The sequence below is a fragment of the Squalius cephalus genome, assembly GCF_949319135.1.
Source record: "Squalius cephalus genome assembly, chromosome: 12".
NCBI lineage: Eukaryota > Metazoa > Chordata > Actinopteri > Cypriniformes > Leuciscidae > Squalius > Squalius cephalus.
Window position 1 is genome coordinate 201,075 of NC_137133.1, and position 23,046 is coordinate 224,120.

At 41.3% G+C, this 23,046-nt stretch overlaps 1 protein-coding gene across 2 annotated transcripts; it reads left to right on the top strand.

The window, feature by feature from the left end:
• The first annotated feature begins 80 nt into the window (after positions 1-80).
• Positions 81-7,985, top strand: LOC307168373 (NACHT, LRR and PYD domains-containing protein 1 homolog). Of its 2 annotated transcripts, none has more exons than XM_079888259.1 (6): positions 81-1,770; positions 1,991-2,055; positions 2,149-2,363; positions 2,662-2,906; positions 3,021-3,161; positions 7,650-7,985. In XM_079888259.1, the coding sequence occupies exons 1-6, from the start codon at positions 1,672-1,674 to the stop codon at positions 7,836-7,838; spliced, it is 954 nt and encodes a 317-aa protein (XP_079744385.1). In that variant the 5' UTR covers positions 81-1,671; the 3' UTR covers positions 7,839-7,985. Both variants share the same exon structure in this region; 1 of them encodes a protein (XP_079744385.1).
• Positions 7,986-23,046: the final 15,061 nt, after the last annotated feature.

Sequence of the window (23,046 nt, forward strand, 5' to 3'; positions counted from 1 at the left end):
CTGTATTATAAAGATGCCTTCTATCCTCAAGCTCTTGCACGGTTCTATTACATCAAACTGAAAGACTACACAAAGGCTGAAGAGTTTGCCAAATTAGCAATTCAAAGAGATCCAAAGAATTCTTTTTTTAGAGACACACTCGGACAAGTTTACAAAAACAGACTGAGGAAAACAGTCATGGATAAATCATCGCCGATTTATGCTCGTAGAGTTTTAGAGCATGCAGTTTCTGCTACTAAAGCATTCAAAGTGGAGTCAGAAAAAGCTGAAGAAGAGCAAGCATTCAAAGAGGAGTCAGAAAAAGCTGAAGGAGAGCAAGAATCAGATATTAGAAACAACAGTGTTCCAAACGCCTTTAATATAAGGGGCATATTTGGCTACATCCAAGTTATCAAGATTCTTTTTGATGCTCTCACAAAGCACAGTCCACAATGGGCAGAGTTTCTGAGAGGGAAAACATCAGTCATGTCTCTTGGCTCTTCATTTAAAGACCAAAAACTTAAAAACTATAATGCTTTCCTCAAGAACCTCAAAGATGAAATCAATGAAAAAAATATTTTTTTTCAGTGTTATATGACATACTCAAAACCAAGCATTGATAAACAGGAACCACCATACTTTCAACGAGATGTTGATGAATGCTACAGGAGGTATGTGATACAGGAGGAACAGGCTGCCCGAAGTGAACAGCAAATTCTTGAATTGAAACAAGCCAATACATTTCCAGGGTTACTGCATCTCTTAGACAAAGACATCTGTGATACAGAGTTGGAGAAGATCCTCAGATGCAGTGTACATAATGCTGATGATAACCAAAATAACATTCTCGCCAACATAATTCTGTGCAACAAGTTACCCACATCTCAGTACCTCAGGCCAAAGCAAGAGCTTCAAAACATACTAAGGAGACAGTGGCAGGAAGACAAAAGTTACAGGAACCCAGAGTTTTATCTGCTAGTGCTTTTGTTGTTTTGGCCTGAAGAAGATCAACAGAAACAAGGGACACCAAACCGTCCAAACCTCGCAGAGTGTGTAAAATATATGCATCAAGCCTTTGAGAGGACCTACAGAAAGCACCTGCGCTCACGGTACTTGGTGCCTCTCTTTTTCCTTGGGAAAGGTGAAAATTTGCAGAGAATCGTGCACAGATCAAAAGTAGACCAACATCAAATGGATGTTCTAACCAAAGGTGATGAGAAAGCTGAAATCCAGGATCTTCAACGAGTCCAGGGGGAGGTTCGAGACCACAGGGTGTTTGCTCTGAGAGGAGCTAACCAGATTGAAGTAACCCCACACAATCCAGCCAGTGTGCGTGGTCAAGGATTTGTATCATTCTATCTTGGCTTTAAAATAAATGGCCCTGTAGCCTACAACATCAGACGTGAGTAATAATTCTCTATAATTTTGAGAGGCATGTAGTGCTTAAATGCATGTGAGCCAATTGGTTTGATTGGGAGGGCTTTAAAATCATAACTATGAATATGAAGTAACTATATCTCAAAAACTTTCAATTTCTAAAATGTTATATTTATTTACACATTTTAACACATATCCACTGGTCGTTCATGATAATAACATGAAATAAAAACACATTTTATCAGTGATCAGTATACCGTGACACACCAGAGCCCAACAAGGAACATAAAACAAAATTCTACATTTGAATAGAAAATGTTCTGTTGTCACGAAGGCAGTTTATGGCTGATGATCTTTTATCTTTTATTCTGTCAAGCATCACATAGACAATGTCGAACCTGTGTCAGTGTCAGGGTAAGTAAAAAAAAAAAAAAAACAGTTAATTGGATTTTTATTTTTTTTTAACCAGCTTTTCTGATTCATTTCCTATTGTCTTAGTGTAATGTTTGGGTTGACTTTATTCAGTGTAATTTTTTTTAGTTTTGAAATATTTAATTACTCCAGAAAACAAATGTTTAACCAGTTGTAATTGTTGAAATGTAGTTGATCTTTAATTCCTAACATATTGTCTCAGGATTCAACTGAATGGGACCTGATTGAACCCTCTGTGATCTCAAATGATGCACAGATGAAGTACAGGTGCTGTACCTGCTGCATATTTGCATCTCTTATATTCATTGTACATATTTTGTTTACAGCAATGGTAATCCTAAATGAATCTTTGTTCACCAGAATGGATCTAGCATCCGGGTGTTATGAATGCAGGAGGACTGGTCTTCGTATTGAATGCTCCTGTGATGTTCAACTGGAGTATCTCATTCATGACTGGGAAAGTGTAAATGATATTCCAGAAATGGAGCATTTTACACCATGTGGCCCCTTGATGGATATTGCCATCATCTCAGGAAAACTGACGGCAGTCTATCTACCTCACTTTCTGTGTTTAGGTAATTTTATTGTAATAAATTCAAAAAGTCAAGTAAAATATATTTGTACAGCAGTTGTCATAATACACATTGTTTCAAAGCAGCTTTACAGAAAGTCATACTGTTACATCTAGCTATATTGAATTCATTATTTTGTCTAGCATATATATCAGTGCCACAGTCTCTGATTGTGATTAAGAGATTTACATTTTAATTGGTTTTGTTTTAAGCAAAAAAAAAATCAGTTTATAAAATGCACTAATTATAATGCTTGCTTAGTTTGCACCTGCATATAATGATTTAATTCAATACATTACAGGTGGATCTCCCATTAAAGATGCAGTGAGAATTCTTCATGTTGAAGACAGTGGAGTTTCATTTGAAAAATGCAAGTTAACTCGATTCCATGCCAAGCTTCTGGACCACACCTTCTCCCCTAGAGGTGTTCTAGTGAGGAGTGGCCTCCCTGTGAATTATCACTGTGAAGCACTGATCTATCAAACTTTGAAATCTCACCTGACTCTTCATGTGTACTTGATTCCAAGTGATAAAAAAATGTTAGAGGTAAATGTTTTTGAAAAACTGAAGATGATCCCCCTTCCTGACTCTCAAAGTGTCTTGGCTTTATGGAAGAAAAAATATATACATTTTGAAAAGTATGACATTTCCTCTCTGTAGGCTGTTGAAGAAAATGAGACAGATAGCAAGGCTATCTCAAAGCCAGCGCCTGAATGCTCACTTCTGATGAAAACTTGGTTTTCACTGAAGACGCTGGAGAAAATGAGGAAATCTGAGTGTAATTCTGAAATCATACCTACGGTAAATATTGTATTGTTATTGATTGTAGTTCAGTGTGAAAGCTATTTTTATGCATACTCCTACAGTCTTCTATCACAATATGTCTCAAGGATATGTATGTAACCCGGTTACCTGAGATGGCAACAAGACACTGTGTTGATGCATTTGATGCTATGTGAACACCTTCAGAGTGTGTTTGTGTCATCCCCAATCTCATTGGCCATGGATGACATTGGGTGATGATGCCATGTAATGCATGCTTATGTGTATTAAATGGCGCCTCACAGGTTGCTAGCCGCAGAGGTGTACTTGAAGTATGGAAACGTGACACATTGTCTGATTCCCATCTCAGGGAATAAGGTTCAGGTTACATATGTTATCTTCGTTACATATGGGAACTTCGACACTGCGACACAAAGCTGTAAGTACAGTAATGAGTCAACCCCAGAATACTTGAAAACCTGGGGTTAACACTCAACTAATGAATGTGTGTGGAGACAACCAGCCTGCCACAGCACAAACATCTTGCAAAGACACACCCCTTGATGCCTCGAGGCAAAGTGAGACCGCATGCCTCATGTGTGGGAGACTGCATCCGAAACCCAGTAATATATAGTTTGTTTGAAAGTGACAGAACCTTGGTTGTGCCATCCAAAACATACAAAGAGTTATTCAGTCTTACGCCACTGGTCTGAGTGGTGGATGTACATACTAATTTGCTTAAGGCTTGATTAATAACAAGATGAAAGATTGATGAATTCACCTTAGGGACGTGATCAGGATAGGGAACAATCACCTTGAGCAGTCCAGGGGAAAAATCAAGGCATGAGACTGCAACCGATAGGACCTGCAAATTTTCTACAGCTTTTTAGAGAAGTTAAAGCTGTTAGCAACACCACCTCAAGGGTCAGAAGCTTCTCTGAGACTGACTTCAGGGGTTCAAAGGGAGCATCCGACAACCTTTATAAAACAATAGAAAGATTCCAAGAGGGAACCCATGGTCTGCAGATAGGCCTGAGCTGTCTGGCACAACAAAGGAAATGGGACACCAGGAAACGGCAATGTGGGGCCGAGATGGCGGCCACATACACGTTCAGGGTGCTAAGGGTTAATCCTGCCGAAAGATGCTCTTGAAGAAACTCCAGGATTGAACAAACTGTGCAGTCAACTGGGTTAAGATGGCGCTGTTCAAACCATGCTGACAAAAGACACCATTAAAGAGCATGTAGCTTTCTTGTATTGACAACTTCAGTTGAGAGACCAGAATCTATGAGCTGGTACCACTCAGGGGCCAGACCCACAATTTCCAAATCTCTGGCCATGGTGAAAATCTGTTCCCCAAACCTGAGACAGAAGGTCTCTCCTGGTTGGAATCTCCCAAGGAGAGCCTTCCAGGAGAGACACAAACCATACTCTGGTCAGCCAGTATTGGCCTACCAGTGATATAAAAAACCTATCTTGACGAACACTTGAACAGATACAGCCTTGGCACGATGCATTCAGGAGTGAGAACGAAAGCGGACAATGGGTAGATTCCTCTGATGCAAACAGATCCACTTCTGTTCTGGAATGCGAGAAAACTCTAGTTTTGTTTTCTTCCAGTTGCGCTCCATTTTTCTGGCTGCTCTCTTAAGGGCCGAGTGTGCTCGTTGTACCACGGCATTGGACTATTTTCTTTAATCTTCATTAAGCGCAAAGGAGCAACTGTGTCTAAAGTGCTGGAAAAGAGAGAGTTAAAAGTTTCTGTTGCAATATCGAGTTCTTCTGAGCTATCTGGGATGCTGAGATGATGAAACTGATCAGGAAGATTATTAATAAAGCAATCTTTAGTGGCAGAAGTGATAGGTCTAACATATTTGAAATACGGAGTCGGCTTTGCAGCCTTGGCTAAATGTAATTTACACGAGACTAGATAATGATCTGAGATGTCATCGCTCTGCTGCAGAATTTCAGCGGCATCAACATCTATTCCATATGATAATATTAGATCTAGAGTATGATTACGACGATGAGTAGGTCCTGACACGTGTTGTCCAATAAAGAATTTTTTTAAATGCCAATCCCAATTAATCTTTTTCGTTATCTACATGTAAATTAAAATCACCAACAATTAGTACTTTATCTGCAGCCAGAACTAACTCTGATAGAAAGTCAGCAAATTCTTTGATAAAGTCTGTATGGTGCCCTGGTGGCCTGTATACAGTAGCCAGCACAAATGTTAAACGTGATTTATCATTTACACTAGATAGTGTTAGATTAAGCACCAACACTTCAAAATAATTATATTAGAAACTAGACTTCTTAGTAATTCTGAAGAAATTCTGAAGTAATTCTGAAATGAACTTTTTTTTTTTTGGAGCACGTCTCTAAACTTAAACAAAACTCAGTGAATACTATTCACCCAGGCATGAGCTATATATCTTTATAATAATTTAATTGTCTGCTTTTAAATTATCTAATTCAAAAAAAAAAAAAAAAAATTCTCTGTTTATGTAATCTGTATGAAAAGAGAGAGATGTCAGTCGTTCTGATTACAGCTCATAACAACTCATTATCTGTTAATGTGAACACACCCACGGAGAGCGCGCGCTTTTCAAACACAAATTATCTGAGGCAATACATGCAAACCCGTGAACGCCCACATCAGCTCAATAAAACACATCAAGTTTAATCAGATTAATGTAGGCTACTTGTTCACGCTGTCTTGCGATGCTGTGAGGAATAACACTATCATAATAATAATAAATTTTTACCTGGAAAATTTACCTCAGAAGTGCTGGTAGTTTCATTTCGAGGAGCAACGGATCCAGCTGAGGAATAGTAAGTTCTTATTCTTAAGTGCTTTGTTCTAATCACGATGTGGAATTGTGTCTGTAAACCGCAAACGACTGTTTAAATTTGAATCGCGTGTCTGTGTGTGAATGAATGAACAGCTCTTACCAAACTATATTGCTATACTGTGATGAGTAAAAATCAACTGAAATATGTTGAAATAAAATGTCTTTGTATAAGCAACGTATTAAACTGCAAATGAACATTTATATGCCCTAATATATCATAAAAACGATGTTACACACGAAATATGAAAGACAACATTTCGTTGACTAGTTTTGGATAGATTATAGTTTTTACTATAAAATAGACTACTGCCACTTCAAATAAGCCTTTGTTCGCCAATTTCTGCTCATATGTTAAATAAATAAATATATATTATAATATATATATATATATATATATATATATATATATATATATATATATATATATATAGTATGTTTTTGTCAAAAATAAAGTCATCAACTAAGATGTTATTGTAGTGTTTGTTCCAATGTGGGCTATATACAAACTAATGAATCCTTCATGTTTGAGCTTTAAGACTATGTGCCATATTACTAGAGAGAAGAGCAGCACCATCCCAGGAGGGATGAATACCATCTCTTTTCAACAGGTCAGGTCTGCCCCAAAAACTTTTCCAATTGTCTATGAACCCTATATTATTTTGCGGACACCACTTAGACAGCCAGCCATTGAGTGAATACAATCTACTGACTATCTCATCACTCCGACGAACAGGAAGGGGGCCAGAGCAAATTACAGTGTCTGACATCGTAATGACTAAAGTAATGGTAGTAGCTAAATTCTCGTGGCAGAAAGAAGGGGTGACATCTTACTGATAAATACTCCAGGTGAGAGTCAGTTATTATGGTATTTGTGCACCAGTTGTTGTTAGTGTAAACACAAAGCCTCCCTCCTCTGTTCTTACCGGAGTCTAGCCTCTGCTGGGATAGCTGGGTTGAGCCAAGTCTCCGTAATTACCATGATACAGCAGTCCGGGATGATTTGCTGCGCGGATGTAATAAGTTACAGCTCCTCGATTTTGTAAGGAAGAGATCTTGCTTTTGTGACGGAGAGGCTCGGCAGTGGAGGCTTGTGTGGGTCTCTGCCTAGCTTAGCTCGTACCCTGGCTCTACAGCCTCGCTTCTGCTTCCTCTCTCTCTGCATCGCCTCTGTTGCTTTCCAGCTGGGAGAGTAATCCACGGAGACCCCGGTGGTCTAACACGCTCAACCGGTATGTCATGACTGGGATCTTCCTGGTGGAAAATACAGCCCCTGGGCATCAAACTGATGATGAGCAGTTCATTCTGACTGTATTTTACATATGCCTTTGCATACGTGGCACTCAGTAAAAAGTAAACTGGCAATAGACTACACAAAAGGTACCAATTTTTGGAGTGCTGAGGCGCTGCGTGTACACGCCGCCATCGGTGCGAGGAGATAATGCTAGGCCGAGGGGAAGAACCCGATATTGGTACGCTTTGCCCCCAAAAGCATACCTGTAAGAAACTGCTTTAAGAGCAACATAATTCTGTGTATAAATAATATGATTAAAAAGTGCATAAACTCTCCTAACCATCCCCTCCCCCTACCCTACCCAAATGACACCAATGCCCTCATCAAAACTTTCTAACCTTTCTTAACCTAACTTTCTTTCCTTTCTCTTTATCATAGAAGTTACAACTCAAGTACAAGCCCTTTAAACCAAATTTCTTTGAAGTATTCATTGATTCTCCAAATGAGGACTTTTACCTTCAACTGATGTCGCAACATCACAAAGAAATTGTATGGGATGTCAAAATACGTCAAGGTAAGATTATTCAGACATTTGTTATGACTTTCAAGTTTGGGGCCAAACACTAGTAGTATTGTCAGCAGTGTTGGGTAAGTTACTTTAAAAAAGTAATTAGTTATAGTTACTAGTTACTACTCACAAAAAGTAACTAAGTAACTGAGTTACATCATTACAAAAGTAACTAATTACCAGGGAAAGTAACTATTGCGTTACTTAAAAAAAAAAAAAAAGTTTAAATATGTGAAATAACTTGGATACCCCTAATATTAAATATGTTAAATGAATGAAATGGACACTAAATAGAATGTATTATTATAAAACATTGTACACTAATCTACAATGTTTTAATGTTGCTCTGGGACAATGTGAGAGACACCTATTAACCTTAATATTAAAATAGTATCATTACTATAGTGGAACAACAAAACAAAATACATGGTTTAGAACTTTTAATATTTATTGCACAGATCACAACTGGCCAACAAATAAGTCTAAAAATAAATGAAGCTTCTTAAGAAATGTACCAAAAATAAATAAATAGTAATACAAATATAAATACACATACACTCTTTGTAGTGCAAATTAAAATTATAAAACTGTCACACACCTTTACAACTGGTAGACATACTGTAGGCTATAGCCTACTTAAAGTATTTTCTTCCTCACAAAAGTAAACAGTTTAACAAAAAGTGTTCTCAATATAATACTGAACAATGTACTAACATAAATAATAATAATACAATATCATATTTTGGGGTTTATTTTTATAACCTACAGAGAATGTCATCGTCAGAGGTTATTTAAGCCAAATTCTAGGCATGTCTTGCCACACATGTTCATACCGTTCAAACAAATATGTTTTCTTTGAATGTTCCTTGCAGGTTATTTTGTAGTTTTATTTTATATCCATGTAAACTAATTAAAGTGTTGCAGATGAGACCAATAGGCTATAGAGATTATTCTATTCCTGAAATGTGTAATTAATTTATAAACAAACTACATTATGCTCGGTTTCTCTCACGCAATGTCGAGCATGCTCACGGCATTTGGTTCACTTTTGTCCAGTCCGGCGCCTCATACACATACTCCAGCGAAAAAAACTTTGCAGGTCCTATGGCTGAGAGAGAACCTACTCGGATGAAAACAGCTTCAGTGAGCTCAATTATAGTAACTCCACATTTTAGTGTCATAAGCCGTGTTTCCATTAAAGATTCGCACAAAACTTTTGCGAATTTTTTTTTTTTTTTTTTTTTTTTTCTTTTTTTTCTTTTTTTCTTCTAAATATCGATAAAAAACGATTGCGAAATGACGGCGTTTCCATTAACCGATGTTATGCGACTAAAATGTCATTTTTTCCTCTCACGATATTTCCTCTCACGATATAAGTCATTCCAAAAATCATGGCAAAGATAAGTTTACGGCAAAAATAAGTTTATATATATATATATATATATATATATATATATATATATATATATATATTAGTGCTGTCAACGTTAACGCATGCGATTAATTTTTGTCTGGTTTAACGTGTTAAAATATTTAACGCAATTAACGCAGCATCCGTCTTTTCTGCCATCCGTTGGCTAGCTTACATTATATGATCACGCTCTTATTCATTTAAATGCTTTTAAACATTTTTAAAAGACAAAAGAGAATGCGCTGTCTGTGAATGTCCTTATGTGACACACACACAATGCATAGACAGGGCGCCAGAATCCAGTTCTCTTCCGCGCTTGAACTAACAATAACAATAACAATCCCAAAATGTCAGTTTTGTCGATTATCCTCATAAGGGCAGACTTAAATGATTTATATAAAGTCTAAAATGAACAAAGAGTTGTGAGAGAATGAGGCGCGTGTGAGATCCATAGACAGTATATAAACGGTGAGATCCGCGTGTCTGTCTGCTCTTAAAGGGACAGCAGCCAATAAAGCTTCCTGTCAGTAAAGTTAAAGAACAAAGGGAACAGAGAAAATGACTCACTGCTCTTGACTAAATAACTTTTGTAGCTTTAATAAGGATTAACTATTTAATTTATAGTTTATGCAGTGCAGACTGCATATAACTTTGATAACTTTATTAAATTTCTGTATATTTCCTAACTGTTAAGACAGGAAGGGCACGAGTAAATATGACATTTATTATGGGTTTATGTTAGCATTGTTTTAAGTTCACTTAAATTAAAAACTGTTATATTTTTGAAGCCTAATAAATGTGAAAAAAAAAAAAATCAGTAGCTGTATTAATATCAGTAATACTGGCCTTCATTCATAAAAAGATGCCATTAAACAAGTATTTAAAATATACTGTTTTTATGTTGTTTCTACATTAACTTGATTAACTGTGAAATTATTACATTATAAAATATATTAAAAACGTACAATAACATTTCTTTTTTTTATTGCGATTAATTGCGATTAATCACAGAAAAAATGTGTGATTAATCTAGTTAAAGTTTTTAATCGATTGACAGCACTAATATATATATATATATATATATATATATATATATATATCACAGCCACGTACCGCACTAGACATTATTATTATTAATGGAAGGAAACGTAGGCATGTTATCCAAGCATTAATGGCAAGGAAAGACCCTACTGATCACAACCATATTTTCTCAGATTAAATATGATGCAGGCTATAGCAAGTTTGTGCAATTATTTACTTCAGAGTGAACACGGTGAATCTCGTCCAAGAGCGGAGGCCTGATTCGCAAGATCACCCCCACATCTGCAGATCTGGGCCAAAAACAGCCATTACATCGTGGTGAGAACGCGTCTTTATGCCCAGTACACACAGTTAACATGAATCGTGATATAGCCAGAAGCCGCTTGTCTGGTGGCTCTCATTGCCACGAGGATGACTTTAATACCTTGGATGATTTTAAAGCAATTACTTGTGGCGTCTGCCAAATGGGCAAAGTTTTTAATCATGTTGAACATAGCCCAATTGCCGTTGGGCAAACATTTATTTGTGAGAACTGTAAGCGCATTGCTGAACTACAAGAACTGGTAATTGGACTACAGGAAAAGATACAAGAAAGAGACATTATAATTTCAAAACTTCGAGGACATCAGAAACAACTGCTTACTATTAATTCTACGCTGGTTGAAGATGATGATTCACCTCCGGAGAAAATTGTCTTTTCCACTCCGTTGGTCAACAGCTGGACGAACGTTACAAGGAGAAAACGTAAAGCTGGTAAATCTCTTTTAATATCCCCTGGAAAGTCCCTGTTTCGTCCATCTCCAATATCTGAGGTTGCAGATCCTGTCCCAGTTCATAACCGCTTTGCTTCGCTGTGTAATACTCAGGAAGTGAACACGGGTGCATTGGATCCTACCTCAGCCATATCCAGGGAAAATACATTGTGCAGTGGAGAAGGAGAGCGAGATGACCCAGGTTTGTTTTCGTCTTGTGTTTCTCCCGGGCTTCGTGAAGTTGATTGCTCAGTTCGGCCCAAAGAAAAGATCAACAACACGTTAATTGCAGCAGCTGGTGTGCCTCGTCGCACTCAACTTACACCAAGCACAGTTATTGCTGGAAGTTCAATGGTTCGCAAAGTTAAAGTCCCCAACACCAGAATTCTCTGTTATCCTGGAGCAAGGGTAAAGGATTTAATTGCAGCATTTCCTACAATAAACAAGCAACTCCCTAACACAGAACGCTTTGTTATTCATATTGGCTCTAATGACGTCATGGACAGAAACTCACAGAGTCTAAAGAAAGACTTTATAAATCTACTTGGCCTTATCCAAGAAGTAGGGATGCTACCTGTTGTTTCCGGTCCTATTCCTTCTCTTTCGTACAGAAGGTGAGAAATTCAGCCGTTTGTGGTCTCTCTATGTATGGTTACAAAATTACTGTCAAGATAATGGATTTCCCTTTGTTGATAATTTCGATTCTTTTTGGGGAAAATATGAACTTTTTAGTCGTGATAGGTGTCATCCAAATGAAAAAGGGGCTCACCTACTGTCTTCTCATATTGACTTCCTTCTGAACACTATCAGTTGAAGGGACATTGCTAGGACATCTAAATCAAAGGTGGATATTAACAATATTAGCTGCTCATTAATTAATACACAAATGGTTAGATGTGGTACTAAAATGGCTAACACCTCAAATCCTAGGCAAGTAATCCCTACCATAATTTCAAAGCACTTTTCTCATAGACCTACAGATACATTAGGGTTTTCTAGTTATGCTAGGCATAATAATCTCATATTAATTTATTTAGCAATGCAAGCACTTGTAATCTGCCTATATTAGCTCCTTTGCAAACATCATATTGCCCCTCTGAAATTAAAACAAGACAAGGGCTTGGGTTAATGCACATTAATGTTCGAAGTATCATCCCTAAACTTGACATGCTAGACTTGTGGGTAAATGATTCTAAACCTGACATTTTAGTATGCTCTGAAACCTGGCTTAAATCCTCTGATGGTGATGATGTTATTGTAATTAATGATTATAATGTCTTTAGATGTGATAGAGCAAAAAAGGGTGGAGGTGTCTGTATGTATGTATGTACATAAGGATTTTAAGGCCACAAAATCTTTTAGTATGTCTGTTCCTAAACAATTTGAGCTTCTTGTTATTAATGTTGAAATCTTTTGTAATGTGTTTGTCTCTGTTGTTGGAGTTTATCGCCCTCCATCTGCTATACATGAAGCAGTCAGTTCTATTTTTGAATTACTTGCCCGATTTTTAGAAAATGAGATTGTGATACTTGGTGATTTTAATTTAAATTGGTTATCCCCTTCTTCTGCTTATTTTAGAACAGCTTGTGTTGATATGAACTTGTCACACTTGATCATGGAACCTACTCGAGTTAATTTAAAAGACCCTTCAAGATCAACTCTGATAGATTTAATCCTTACGAATAATCCTCATAAATACCCTCATAGTGGTGTCTTTGCTATGGACATTAGTGATCACTCTCCTATAGTCTGTGTTAGAAACACTAAAATTAATTAAAACCAAACCCCGACTCGTTACAAAAAGGAGTTTCACGAGTTCACATCTACATATAATTATTACGGTAAAGGTTATGCGTATTTGGCGTGCTGTCCGGGTGGAGGGCTCCGAGCTCGGAATTTCTGCCCGAACCCAGAGTACTCCCCCCGTTGGTAAGAGTAGGTGGAACTAGAAGTGAGGAGATGGAACTAAAAGTGAGGAGATGGGGTGGAGGTGGGATGCTGATAAACTGTCAATGAACAGAGGTGGGTTCTGCTGTTATTTATATTGCCCTGAGTTGATTACTGATTGATCTCCACTTGTGCTAATGGGTTAATTATCTGCACCTGCTCCTCCCGAACCTTGTTAATAAAACATAATTTCACGAGTTCACATCTACATATAATTATTACGGTAAAGGTTATGCGTATTTGGCGTGCTGTCCGGGTGGAGGGCTCCGAGCTCGGAATTTCTGCCCGAACCCAGAGTACTCCCCCCAAAAAGTAAAAGAGCAAAAGGACAGCCGCCAGACTACAGATCCCCCAAAGACGCAGCGAATTTGGCGGGCTGGCGTTTCAATAAGTTGATCGCTTGACCGGAATACCTCCATGGCTTTGACGGGTGAGTCCTGCGGGCCCATGTAGCTTCTGATGTGAGTGACTCAACAGCGTCATGATATTGGGCTCTACCAGTCGCCTGTGAGGTGGAATGAATTTGAAAATGCTGGCTGAGCAGAAAAGATAGATATGTGTCGAGTCTTCTGAGAGACCAATGCTCGCTGGACAGAAATATGAAAAAGGTAGATACATGCTGTCCGCTGAGAGACCAATGCTCACTGGACAGAGGTAATAGAAAAATAGATACATGCTGTGTCCGCTGTGAGACCAATGCTCGCTGGTCGAAAAGAGGAAAATGAGTGCTTGCCCGGGAGATTTTCTCACACTGCATCCGCTGTGAGACAAAAATGCTCGCTGGATGAAAGAGAAAACGTAAGTGCTCTACCGGGAAAGTTCTCAATCCGTCCGCTGTGAGACCAATGCTTGCTGGACAGAAAGAGGAAACAGGAAAATGAGTGCTTGCCCAGGAGATTTTCTCACACTGCATCCGCTGTGAGACCAAATGCTCGCTGGATGAAAGAGAAAAAGTAAGTGCTCCGCTGGGAAAGTTCTCACTCCGTCCGCTGTGAGACCAATGCTCACTGGACAGAAAGAGGAGACAGGAAAGAGGAGAAAGAGGAGATTGAGTGCTCTTTAATTATGAATAGAGAAGTACTACAGAAGAGACATCACTGCTGTGGCAGTGGAGAAGATTAGCCAGAGTAAAAGAGCTCCAGTGGGAGCAGAGGAGACATCACTGCTGTGGCAGTGGAGAAGATTAGCCAGAGTAAAAGAGCTGCAGTGGGAGCAGAGGAGACATCACTGCTGTGGCAGTGGAGAAGATTAGCCAGAGTAAAAGAGCTCCAGTGGGAGCATAGGAGACATCACTGTTGTGACAGTGGAGAAGATTAGCCAGAGTAAAAGAGCTGCAGTGGGAGCATAGGAGACATCACTGCTGTGGCAGTGGAGAAGATTAGCCAGAGTAAAAGAGCTCTAGTGGGAGCATAGGAGACATCACTGCTGTGACAGTGGAGAAGATTAGCCAGAGTAAAAGAGCTCCAGTGGGAGCAGAGGAGACATCACTGCTGTGACAGTGGAGAAGATTAGCCAGAGTAAAAGAGCTGCAGTGGGAGCAGAGGAGACATCACTGCTGTGGCAGTGGAGAAGATTAGCCAGAGTAAAAGAGCTCCAGTGGGAGCATAGGAGACATCACTGTTGTGACAGTGGAGAAGATTAGCCAGAGTAAAAGAGCTCCAGTGGGAGCAGAGGAGACATTACTGCTGTGGCAGTGGAGAAGATTAGCCAGAGTAAAAGAGCTCCAGTGGGAGCATAGGAGACATCACTGCTGTGGCAGTGGAGAAGATTAGCCAGAGTAAAAGAGCTGCAGTGGGAGCAGAGGAGACATCACTGCTGTGACAGTGGAGAAGATTAGCCAGAGTAAAAGAGCTCCAGTGGGATCAGAGGAGACATCACTGCTGTGGCAGTGGAGAAGATTAGCCAGAGTAAAAGAGCTCCAGTGGGAGCAGAGGAGACATCACTGCTGTGACAGTGGAGAAGATTAGCCAGAGTAAAAGAGCTCCAGTGGGAGCAGAGGAGACATCACTGCTGTGGCAGTGGAGAAGATTAGCCAGAGTAAAAGAGCTCCAGTGGGAGCAGAGGAGACATCACTGCTGTGGCAGTGGAGAAGATTAGCCAGAGTAAAAGAGCTGCAGTGGGAGCAGAGGAGACATCACTGCTGTGGCAGTGGAGAAGATTAGCCAGAGTAAAAGAGCTCCAGTGGGAGCAGAGGAGACATCACTGCTGTGGCAGTGGAGAAGATTAGCCAGAGTAAAAGAGCTCCAGTGGGAGCGGAGGAGACATCACTGCTGTGGCAGTGGAGAAGATTAGCCAGAGTAAAAGAGCTCCAGTGGGAGCAGAGGAGACATCACTGCTGTGACAGTGGAGAAGATTAGCCAGAGTAAAAGAGCTGCAGTGGGAGCAGAGGAGACATCACTGCTGTGGCAGTGGAGAAGATTAGCCAGAGTAAAAGAGCTGCAGTGGGAGCGGAGGAGACATCACTGCTGTGGCAGTGGAGAAGATTATCCAGAGTAAAAGAGCTCCAGTGGGAGCAGAGGAGACATCACTGCTGTGGCAGTGGAGAAGATTAGCCAGAGTAAAAGAGCTCCAGTGGGAGCGGAGGAGACATCACTGCTGTGGCAGTGGAGAAGATTAGCCAGAGTAAAAGAGCTGCAGTGGGAGCAGAGGAGACATCACTGCTGTGACAGTGGAGAAGATTATCCAGAGTAAAAGAGCTCCAGTGGGAGCAGAGGAGACATCACTGCTGTGGCAGTGGAGAAGATTAGCCAGAGTAAAAGAGCTGCAGTGGGAGCAGAGGAGACATCACTGCTGTGGCAGTGGAGAAGATTAGCCAGAGTAAAAGAGCTGCAGTGGGAGCAGAGGAGACATCACTGCTGTGGCAGTGGAGAAGATTAGCCAGAGTAAAAGAGCTCCAGTGGGAGCAGAGGAGACATCACTGCTGTGACAGTGGAGAAGATTAGCCAGAGTAAAAGAGCTGCAGTGGGAGCAGAGGAGACATCACTGCTGTGGCAGTGGAGAAGATTAGCCAGAGTAAAAGAGCTCCAGTGGGAGCAGAGGAGACATCACTGCTGTGGCAGTGGAGAAGATTAGCCAGAGTAAAAGAGCTGCAGTGGGAGCAGAGGAGACATCACTGCTGTGACAGTGGAGAAGATTAGCCAGAGTAAAAGAGCTGCAGTGGGAGCAGAGGAGACATCACTGCTGTGGCAGTGGAGAAGATTAGCCAGAGTAAAAGAGCTCCAGTGGGAGCAGAGGAGACATCACTGCTGTGGCAGTGGAGAAGATTATCCAGAGTAAAAGAGCTGCAGTGGGAGCATAGGAGACATCACTGCTGTGGCAGTGGAGGAGATTAGCCAGAGTAAAAGAGCTCCAGTGGGAGCATAGGAGACATCACTGCTGTGGCAGTGGAGGAGATTAGCCAGAGTAAAAGAGCTCCAGTGGGAGCGGAGGAGACATCACTGCTGTGGCAGTGGAGAAGATTAGCCAGAGTAAAAGAGCTCCAGTGGGAGCAGAGGAGACATCACTGCTGTGACAGTGGAGAAGATTAGCCAGAGTAAAAGAGCTGCAGTGGGAGCAGAGGAGACATCACTGCTGTGGCAGTGGAGAAGATTATCCAGAGTAAAAGAGCTGCAGTGGGAGCATAGGAGACATCACTGCTGTGGCAGTGGAGGAGATTAGCCAGAGTAAAAGAGCTCCAGTGGGAGCATAGGAGACATCACTGCTGTGGCAGTGGAGGAGATTAGCCAGAGTAAAAGAGCTCCAGTGGGAGCGGAGGAGACATCACTGCTGTGGCAGTGGAGAAGATTAGCCAGAGTAAAAGAGCTGCAGTGGGAGCAGAGGAGACATCACTGCTGTGGCAGTGGAGAAGATTAGCCAGAGTAAAAGAGCTCCAGTGGGAGCAGAGGAGAAATCACTGCTGTGGCAGTGGAGAAGATTAGCCAGAGTAAAAGAGCTGCAGTGGGAGCAGAGGAGACATCACTGCTGTGGCAGTGGAGAAGATTAGCCAGAGTAAAAGAGCTCCAGTGGGAGCATAGGAGACATCACTGCTGTGGCAGTGGAGGAGATTAGCCAGAGTAAAAGAGCTCCAGTGGGAGCAGAGGAGACATCACTGCTGTGACAGTGGAGAAGATTAGCCAGAGTAAAAGAGCTCCAGTGGGAGCGGAGGAGACATCACTGCTGTGACAGTGGAGAAGATTAGCCAGAGTAAAAGAGCTCCAGTGGGAGCATAGGAGACATCACTGCTGTGGCAGTGGAGGAGATTAGCCAGAGTAAAAGAGCTCCAGTGGGAGCATAGGAGACATCACTGCTGTGGCAGTGGAGGAGATTAGCCAGAGTAAAAGAGCTCCAGTGGGAGCGGAGGAGACATCACTGCTGTGACAGTGGAGAAGATTAGCCAGAGTAAAAGAGCTCCAGTGGGAGCGGAGGAGACATCACTGCTGTGACAGTGGAGGAGATTAGCCAGAGTAAAAGAGCTCCAGTGGGAGCGGAGGAGACATCACTGCTGTGACAGTGGAGGAGATTAGCCAGAGTAAAAGAGCTCCAGTGGGAGCGGAGGAGACATCACTGCTGTGACAGTGGAGAAGATTAGCCAGAGTAAAAGAGCTCCAGTGGGAGCGGAGGAGACATCACTGCTGTGACAGTGGAGAAGATTAGCCAGAGTAAAAGAGCTCCAGTGGGAGCATAGGAGACATCACTGCTGTGGCAGTGGAGGAGATTAGCCAGAGTAAAAGAGCTCCAGTGGGAGCATAGGAGACATCACTGCTGTGGCAGTGGAGGAGATTAGCCAGAGTAAAAGAGCTCCAGTGGGAGCGGAGGAGACATCACTGCTGTGGCAGTGGAGAAGATTAGCCAGAGTAAAAGAGCTCCAGTGGGAGCATAGGAGACATCACTGCTGTGGCAGTGGAGAAGATTAGCCAGAGTAAAAGAGCTGCAGTGGGAGCAGAGGAGACATCACTGCTGTGGCAGTGGAGAAGATTAGCCAGAGTAAAAGAGCTCCAGTGGGAGCAGAGGAGAAATCACTGCTGTGGCAGTGGAGAAGATTAGCCAGAGTAAAAGAGCTGCAGTGGGAGCAGAGGAGACATCACTGCTGTGGCAGTGGAGAAGATTAGCCAGAGTAAAAGAGCTGCAGTGGGAGCGGAGGAGACATCACTGCTGTGGCAGTGGAGAAGATTAGCCAGAGTAAAAGAGCTCCAGTGGGAGCATAGGAGACATCACTGCTGTGGCAGTGGAGGAGATTAGCCAGAGTAAAAGAGCTCCAGTGGGAGCGGAGGAGACATCACTGCTGTGACAGTGGAGAAGATTAGCCAGAGTAAAAGAGCTCCAGTGGGAGCAGAGGAGACATCACTGCTGTGACAGTGGAGAAGATTAGCCAGAGTAAAAGAGCTCCAGTGGGAGCAGAGGAGACATCACTGCTGTGGCAGTGGAGAAGATTAGCCAGAGTAAAAGAGCTGCAGTGGGAGCAGAGGAGACATCACTGCTGTGACAGTGGAGAAGATTAGCCAGAGTAAAAGAGCTCCAGTGGGAGCGGAGGAGACATCACTGCTGTGACAGTGGAGAAGATTAGCCAGAGTAAAAGAGCTCCAGTGGGAGCAGAGGAGACATCACTGCTGTGGCAGTGGAGAAGATTAGCCAGAGTAAAAGAGCTGCAGTGGGAGCAGAGGAGACATCACTGCTGTGACAGTGGAGAAGATTAGCCAGAGTAAAAGAGCTCCAGTGGGAGCAGAGGAGACATCACTGCTGTGACAGTGGAGAAGATTAGCCAGAGTAAAAGAGCTCCAGTGGGAGCAGAGGAGACATCACTGCTGTGGCAGTGGAGGAGATTAGCCAGAGTAAAAGAGCTCCAGTGGGAGCAGAGGAGACATCACTGCTGTGGCAGTGGAGAAGATTAGCCAGAGTAAAAGAGCTCCAGTGGGAGCAGAGGAGACATCACTGCTGTGACAGTGGAGAAGATTAGCCAGAGTAAAAGAGCTGCAGTGGGAGCAGAGGAGACATCACTGCTGTGACAGTGGAGAAGATTAGCCAGAGTAAAAGAGCTGCAGTGGGAGCAGAGGAGACATCACTGCTGTGGCAGTGGAGAAGATTAGCCAGAGTAAAAGAGCTCCAGTGGGAGCAGAGGAGACATCACTGCTGTGACAGTGGAGAAGATTAGCCAGAGTAAAAGAGCTCCAGTGGGAGCGGAGGAGACATCACTGCTGTGGCAGTGGAGAAGATTAGCCAGAGTAAAAGAGCTGCAGTGGGAGCAGAGGAGACATCACTGCTGTGGCAGTGGAGAAGATTAGCCAGAGTAAAAGAGCTCCAGTGGGAGCAGAGGAGACATCACTGCTGTGACAGTGGAGAAGATTAGCCAGAGTAAAAGAGCTGCAGTGGGAGCAGAGGAGACATCACTGCTGTGACAGTGGAGAAGATTAGCCAGAGTAAAAGAGCTCCAGTGGGAGCAGAGGAGACATCACTGCTGTGGCAGTGGAGAAGATTAGCCAGAGTAAAAGAGCTCCAGTGGGAGCAGAGGAGACATCACTGCTGTGACAGTGGAGAAGATTAGCCAGAGTAAAAGAGCTCCAGTGGGAGCAGAGGAGACATCACTGCTGTGGCAGTGGAGAAGATTAGCCAGAGTAAAAGAGCTCCAGTGGGAGCGGAGGAGACATCACTGCTGTGGCAGTGGAGAAGATTAGCCAGAGTAAAAGAGCTCCAGTGGGAGCATAGGAGACATCACTGCTGTGGCAGTGGAGAAGATTAGCCAGAGTAAAAGAGCTCCAGTGGGAGCGGAGGAGACATCACTGCTGTGACAGTGGAGAAGATTAGCCAGAGTAAAAGAGCTCCAGTGGGAGCAGAGGAGACATCACTGCTGTGGCAGTGGAGAAGATTAGCCAGAGTAAAAGAGCTCCAGTGGGAGCGGAGGAGACATCACTGCTGTGGCAGTGGAGAAGATTAGCCAAAGACTAAATACATTAAATCAAAGACGCGAGGAAAAGGAGGTGAGATGAAATCCTTGCAGGATTATGCACATTGAAGTTTAAGTGACCGAGCAAAGATAACAGTTTGCGTTTAGAACAATTTTGATTGTCTGAAGTTCATTTAGTGAAGTACAATTTTTTTATTTTTTTTTATTTTTTTTTTAAATATAGATTCTACGCGATTTAAGATAAATTGCAGGACAGTGTTAACGATAGGTTCTTAATGATTCTGTGAGCAATCTGCACATAACGTGCGACCTACTGTTTATGTATGACGGTAAATCATTTGTACAGAAACAATTTAAAACGTGCATTCCCCCGATCAAAATTTGTATACAGATGGCATAACTGGCTCGTGACTCAAACAACTGAAGCAATGCCAAGCTCAACCAAGGACAGACACGAGAAGGGCTGAGCTGAGCACTCACTGAGTTGACCCGGCAGACGTTGAGTATGGACTGGCCGGGACTGAATCTGCGGCTTACTTTAGGGCCTGCTGTGGTGGCCTGACGGAGGAGGAAGACCCTTTCCCTCGCGTGAAAGAGGGCGGCATTGCCTTACAATAATTCCCGCCATAGAGAAATGGTTAGTATGGACCGGTGTAGAGAAATACGCGGAAGGAGATCGCGGATGTTTCGCCCGTGGTTATGACCCCATTTGTTAAACCTGACGCCCGCGAGATTAGGCTACACCAGAGGATTGCGGCAGAGGTTCCTCAAAGACGAGAGATTATTCATCGGACGGGAATTGCTCGATTCGTACCTGTTAGGACGGTACTGCCGGGCTAAATGCTGATAAACTGTCAATGAACAGAGGTGGGTTCTGCTGTTATTTATATTGTCCTGAGTTGATTACTGATTGATCTCCACTTGTGCTAATGGGTTAATTATCTGCACCTGCTCCTCCCGAACCTTGTTAATAAAACATCATTTAAAAAATCTAGATAATGAAGGGTTTCTCCGTGATCTTTATTCTTATTCTTTATTATCTTTATTCTTTATTATATCTTATTCTGATTTACCAAGTGTTTTTAATATTTCAGATGTGGAATTGGCTTTTGAAACATTTAAAAATAGTTTTAATTCAGTGGCAGACAAATATGCTCCTATGAAGACATATAGAACTAAAGACAGGATAAACCCATGGTTCACTACAGAACTTTCAGAATTATTGCAGTTAAGAAATAAAGCTTGGTCTAAAGCCAGGCAAACTGGACTATGTAGTGACTGGCTTACATTTAAACAACTCAGAAACAAGTGCACTATCTCTGTGAAAAAGGCAAAATCAAGTTATTATTTAAATAAAATTTCTAGTAGTCAAGGTGATCCGACCAAATTTTGGAAAGCCATAAAATACCTAAAACGAAGTTGCCATTCCTCTCTGCCTAATACGATTACTTTTCATTATAAAACTGTAAATGACAAAATTGAAATATGTGATGCGTTTAACCAACATTTTGTTACAGCTGGTAATTTGTTTGAGGGTGGAAATTGTAATGATGTGGTGCTCCCAGAAAGGTCTGATTGTGTAGCTAGAACCAAGTTAAGAGAAACAGCTCTCTCTTCCAATATTTTGAAGTTGTGAACCCATCTTTTTCATTTCAATGGGTTAGCTCCAAGGAAGTTTTCAAAGCTCTTTTAACTATTGATATAAAAAATGCTACTGGAGCAGATGATCTTAATCCCTGTCTTTTGCAGCTTGCTGCAACTATTATTGCTGAGCCACTTGCCCACATTTTTAACTTATCATTGTTAACAGGAATAATTCCTACGGTTTGGAAGACGGCCCTGGTACGTCCACTTTTTAAATGTGGTGATCCCAGAGATCCATTTCAAGGCTTTCATGTCTTGTAAAAATATTTGAGAAAATAGTAAATCTGCATAGACCTGGCGGCTTGCAGATGGTTTGAAAATTATCTGACAAATAGAACACAGTGTGTTTCCACTGATGGTGTCAAATCTGGTTTTCTTGAGCTTTTGAAGGGCGTTCCACAGGGATCAATTTTAGGTCCGGTTCTTTTTTCTATTTATATCAATAATATTGGTTTAGCTATAAAAAATGGTCAACTCCTCTATGCTGATGATACGGTTGTTTATGCTATTGCCCCTACAGCTGACCAGGCCCATTTAGAGCTACAATCTGCCTTTACAGCTATACAGAAGGTCTTTGTTGAATTGAAACTGGTAGTTAACGTAGGCAAAACCAAGTATATGCTTTTTTCAAATAGACAACAGAAAATAGGTGATGATTTATGTTTTTCCACATTAGATGGTGCCTCTATTGACCGTGTTCATGTTTATAAATATTTGGGGATCTGGATTGATGACAGGCTCTCCTTTAAAACGCATGTTGATGAGTTGGTAAAGAAACTAAGAGTTAGAGTGGGTTTCTTTTATAGAAACAAATCTTGTTTCACTCTAAATAATAGAAAACAAATTGTTGAATCCATTCACCTGTCATTGATTATGGAGACACAATCTATATGCTGCTTCTGTTCTAAAACCTCTCGATGCTGTATATTATAGTGCCATTCGTTTTATTACAGGGGACAGGTTTAGTACCCATCATTGCACACTTTATCAGAAAGTAAATTGGCTGCCCTTAAAATCTCGTAGAGAAATGCATTTTGCACTTTTTGTGTACAAAGCTCTTTTGCACAAACTACCATCTTATATTAATTCACTTTTTTTTTTTTTTTTTTTAAATATGTTTATTGTGCAAACTTCCAAGCATGTTACAGACAATAAACAGGTCAACTGTAAATAAGAAGTCTGGCATTTTCCCATTTTCTTTTCCCTGGAGGTAGATCTTTTATGTAAAAGAACATAGATGAAAAAAAAAAAAAAAAAAAAAAAAAAAATAATAATAATAATAATAAAAAAACAACAACAACAACAACAATAATAAATAATAATAACATTAGTAATGAAACACTCAAAAACAGAAACAGAAAAGAAAAAGGTATTCGATCAAATTTAAAAGTCTAACAAAGTTAGGGAGTTAACATAAGAGAGAAATGGGTCCCATGTACTATGAAATCGTTTCACAGATCCTCTAACTGTATGTTTGATTTTTTCTAAATGAAGAAAAGACATTAAGTCTTTTAACCAAGAGGTTGAGCCAGGGGGATTAGGACTCTTCCAATGCAGCAATATGCGTCGCTTGGCTATGAGGGCAGAAAACGCAA

Coding starts and splice junctions, on each gene's coding strand:
- LOC307168373 (XM_079888259.1), top strand. CDS start 1,672: ATGTTCTGTTGTCACGAAGGCAGTTTATGGCTGATGATCTTTTATCTT. Junction 2,056..2,148: donor GATGCACAGATGAAGTACAG/GTGCTGTACCTG, acceptor TTTGTTCACCAG/AATGGATCTAGCATCCGGGT. Junction 3,162..7,649: donor ATTCTGAAATCATACCTACG/GTAAATATTGTA, acceptor TCTTTATCATAG/AAGTTACAACTCAAGTACAA.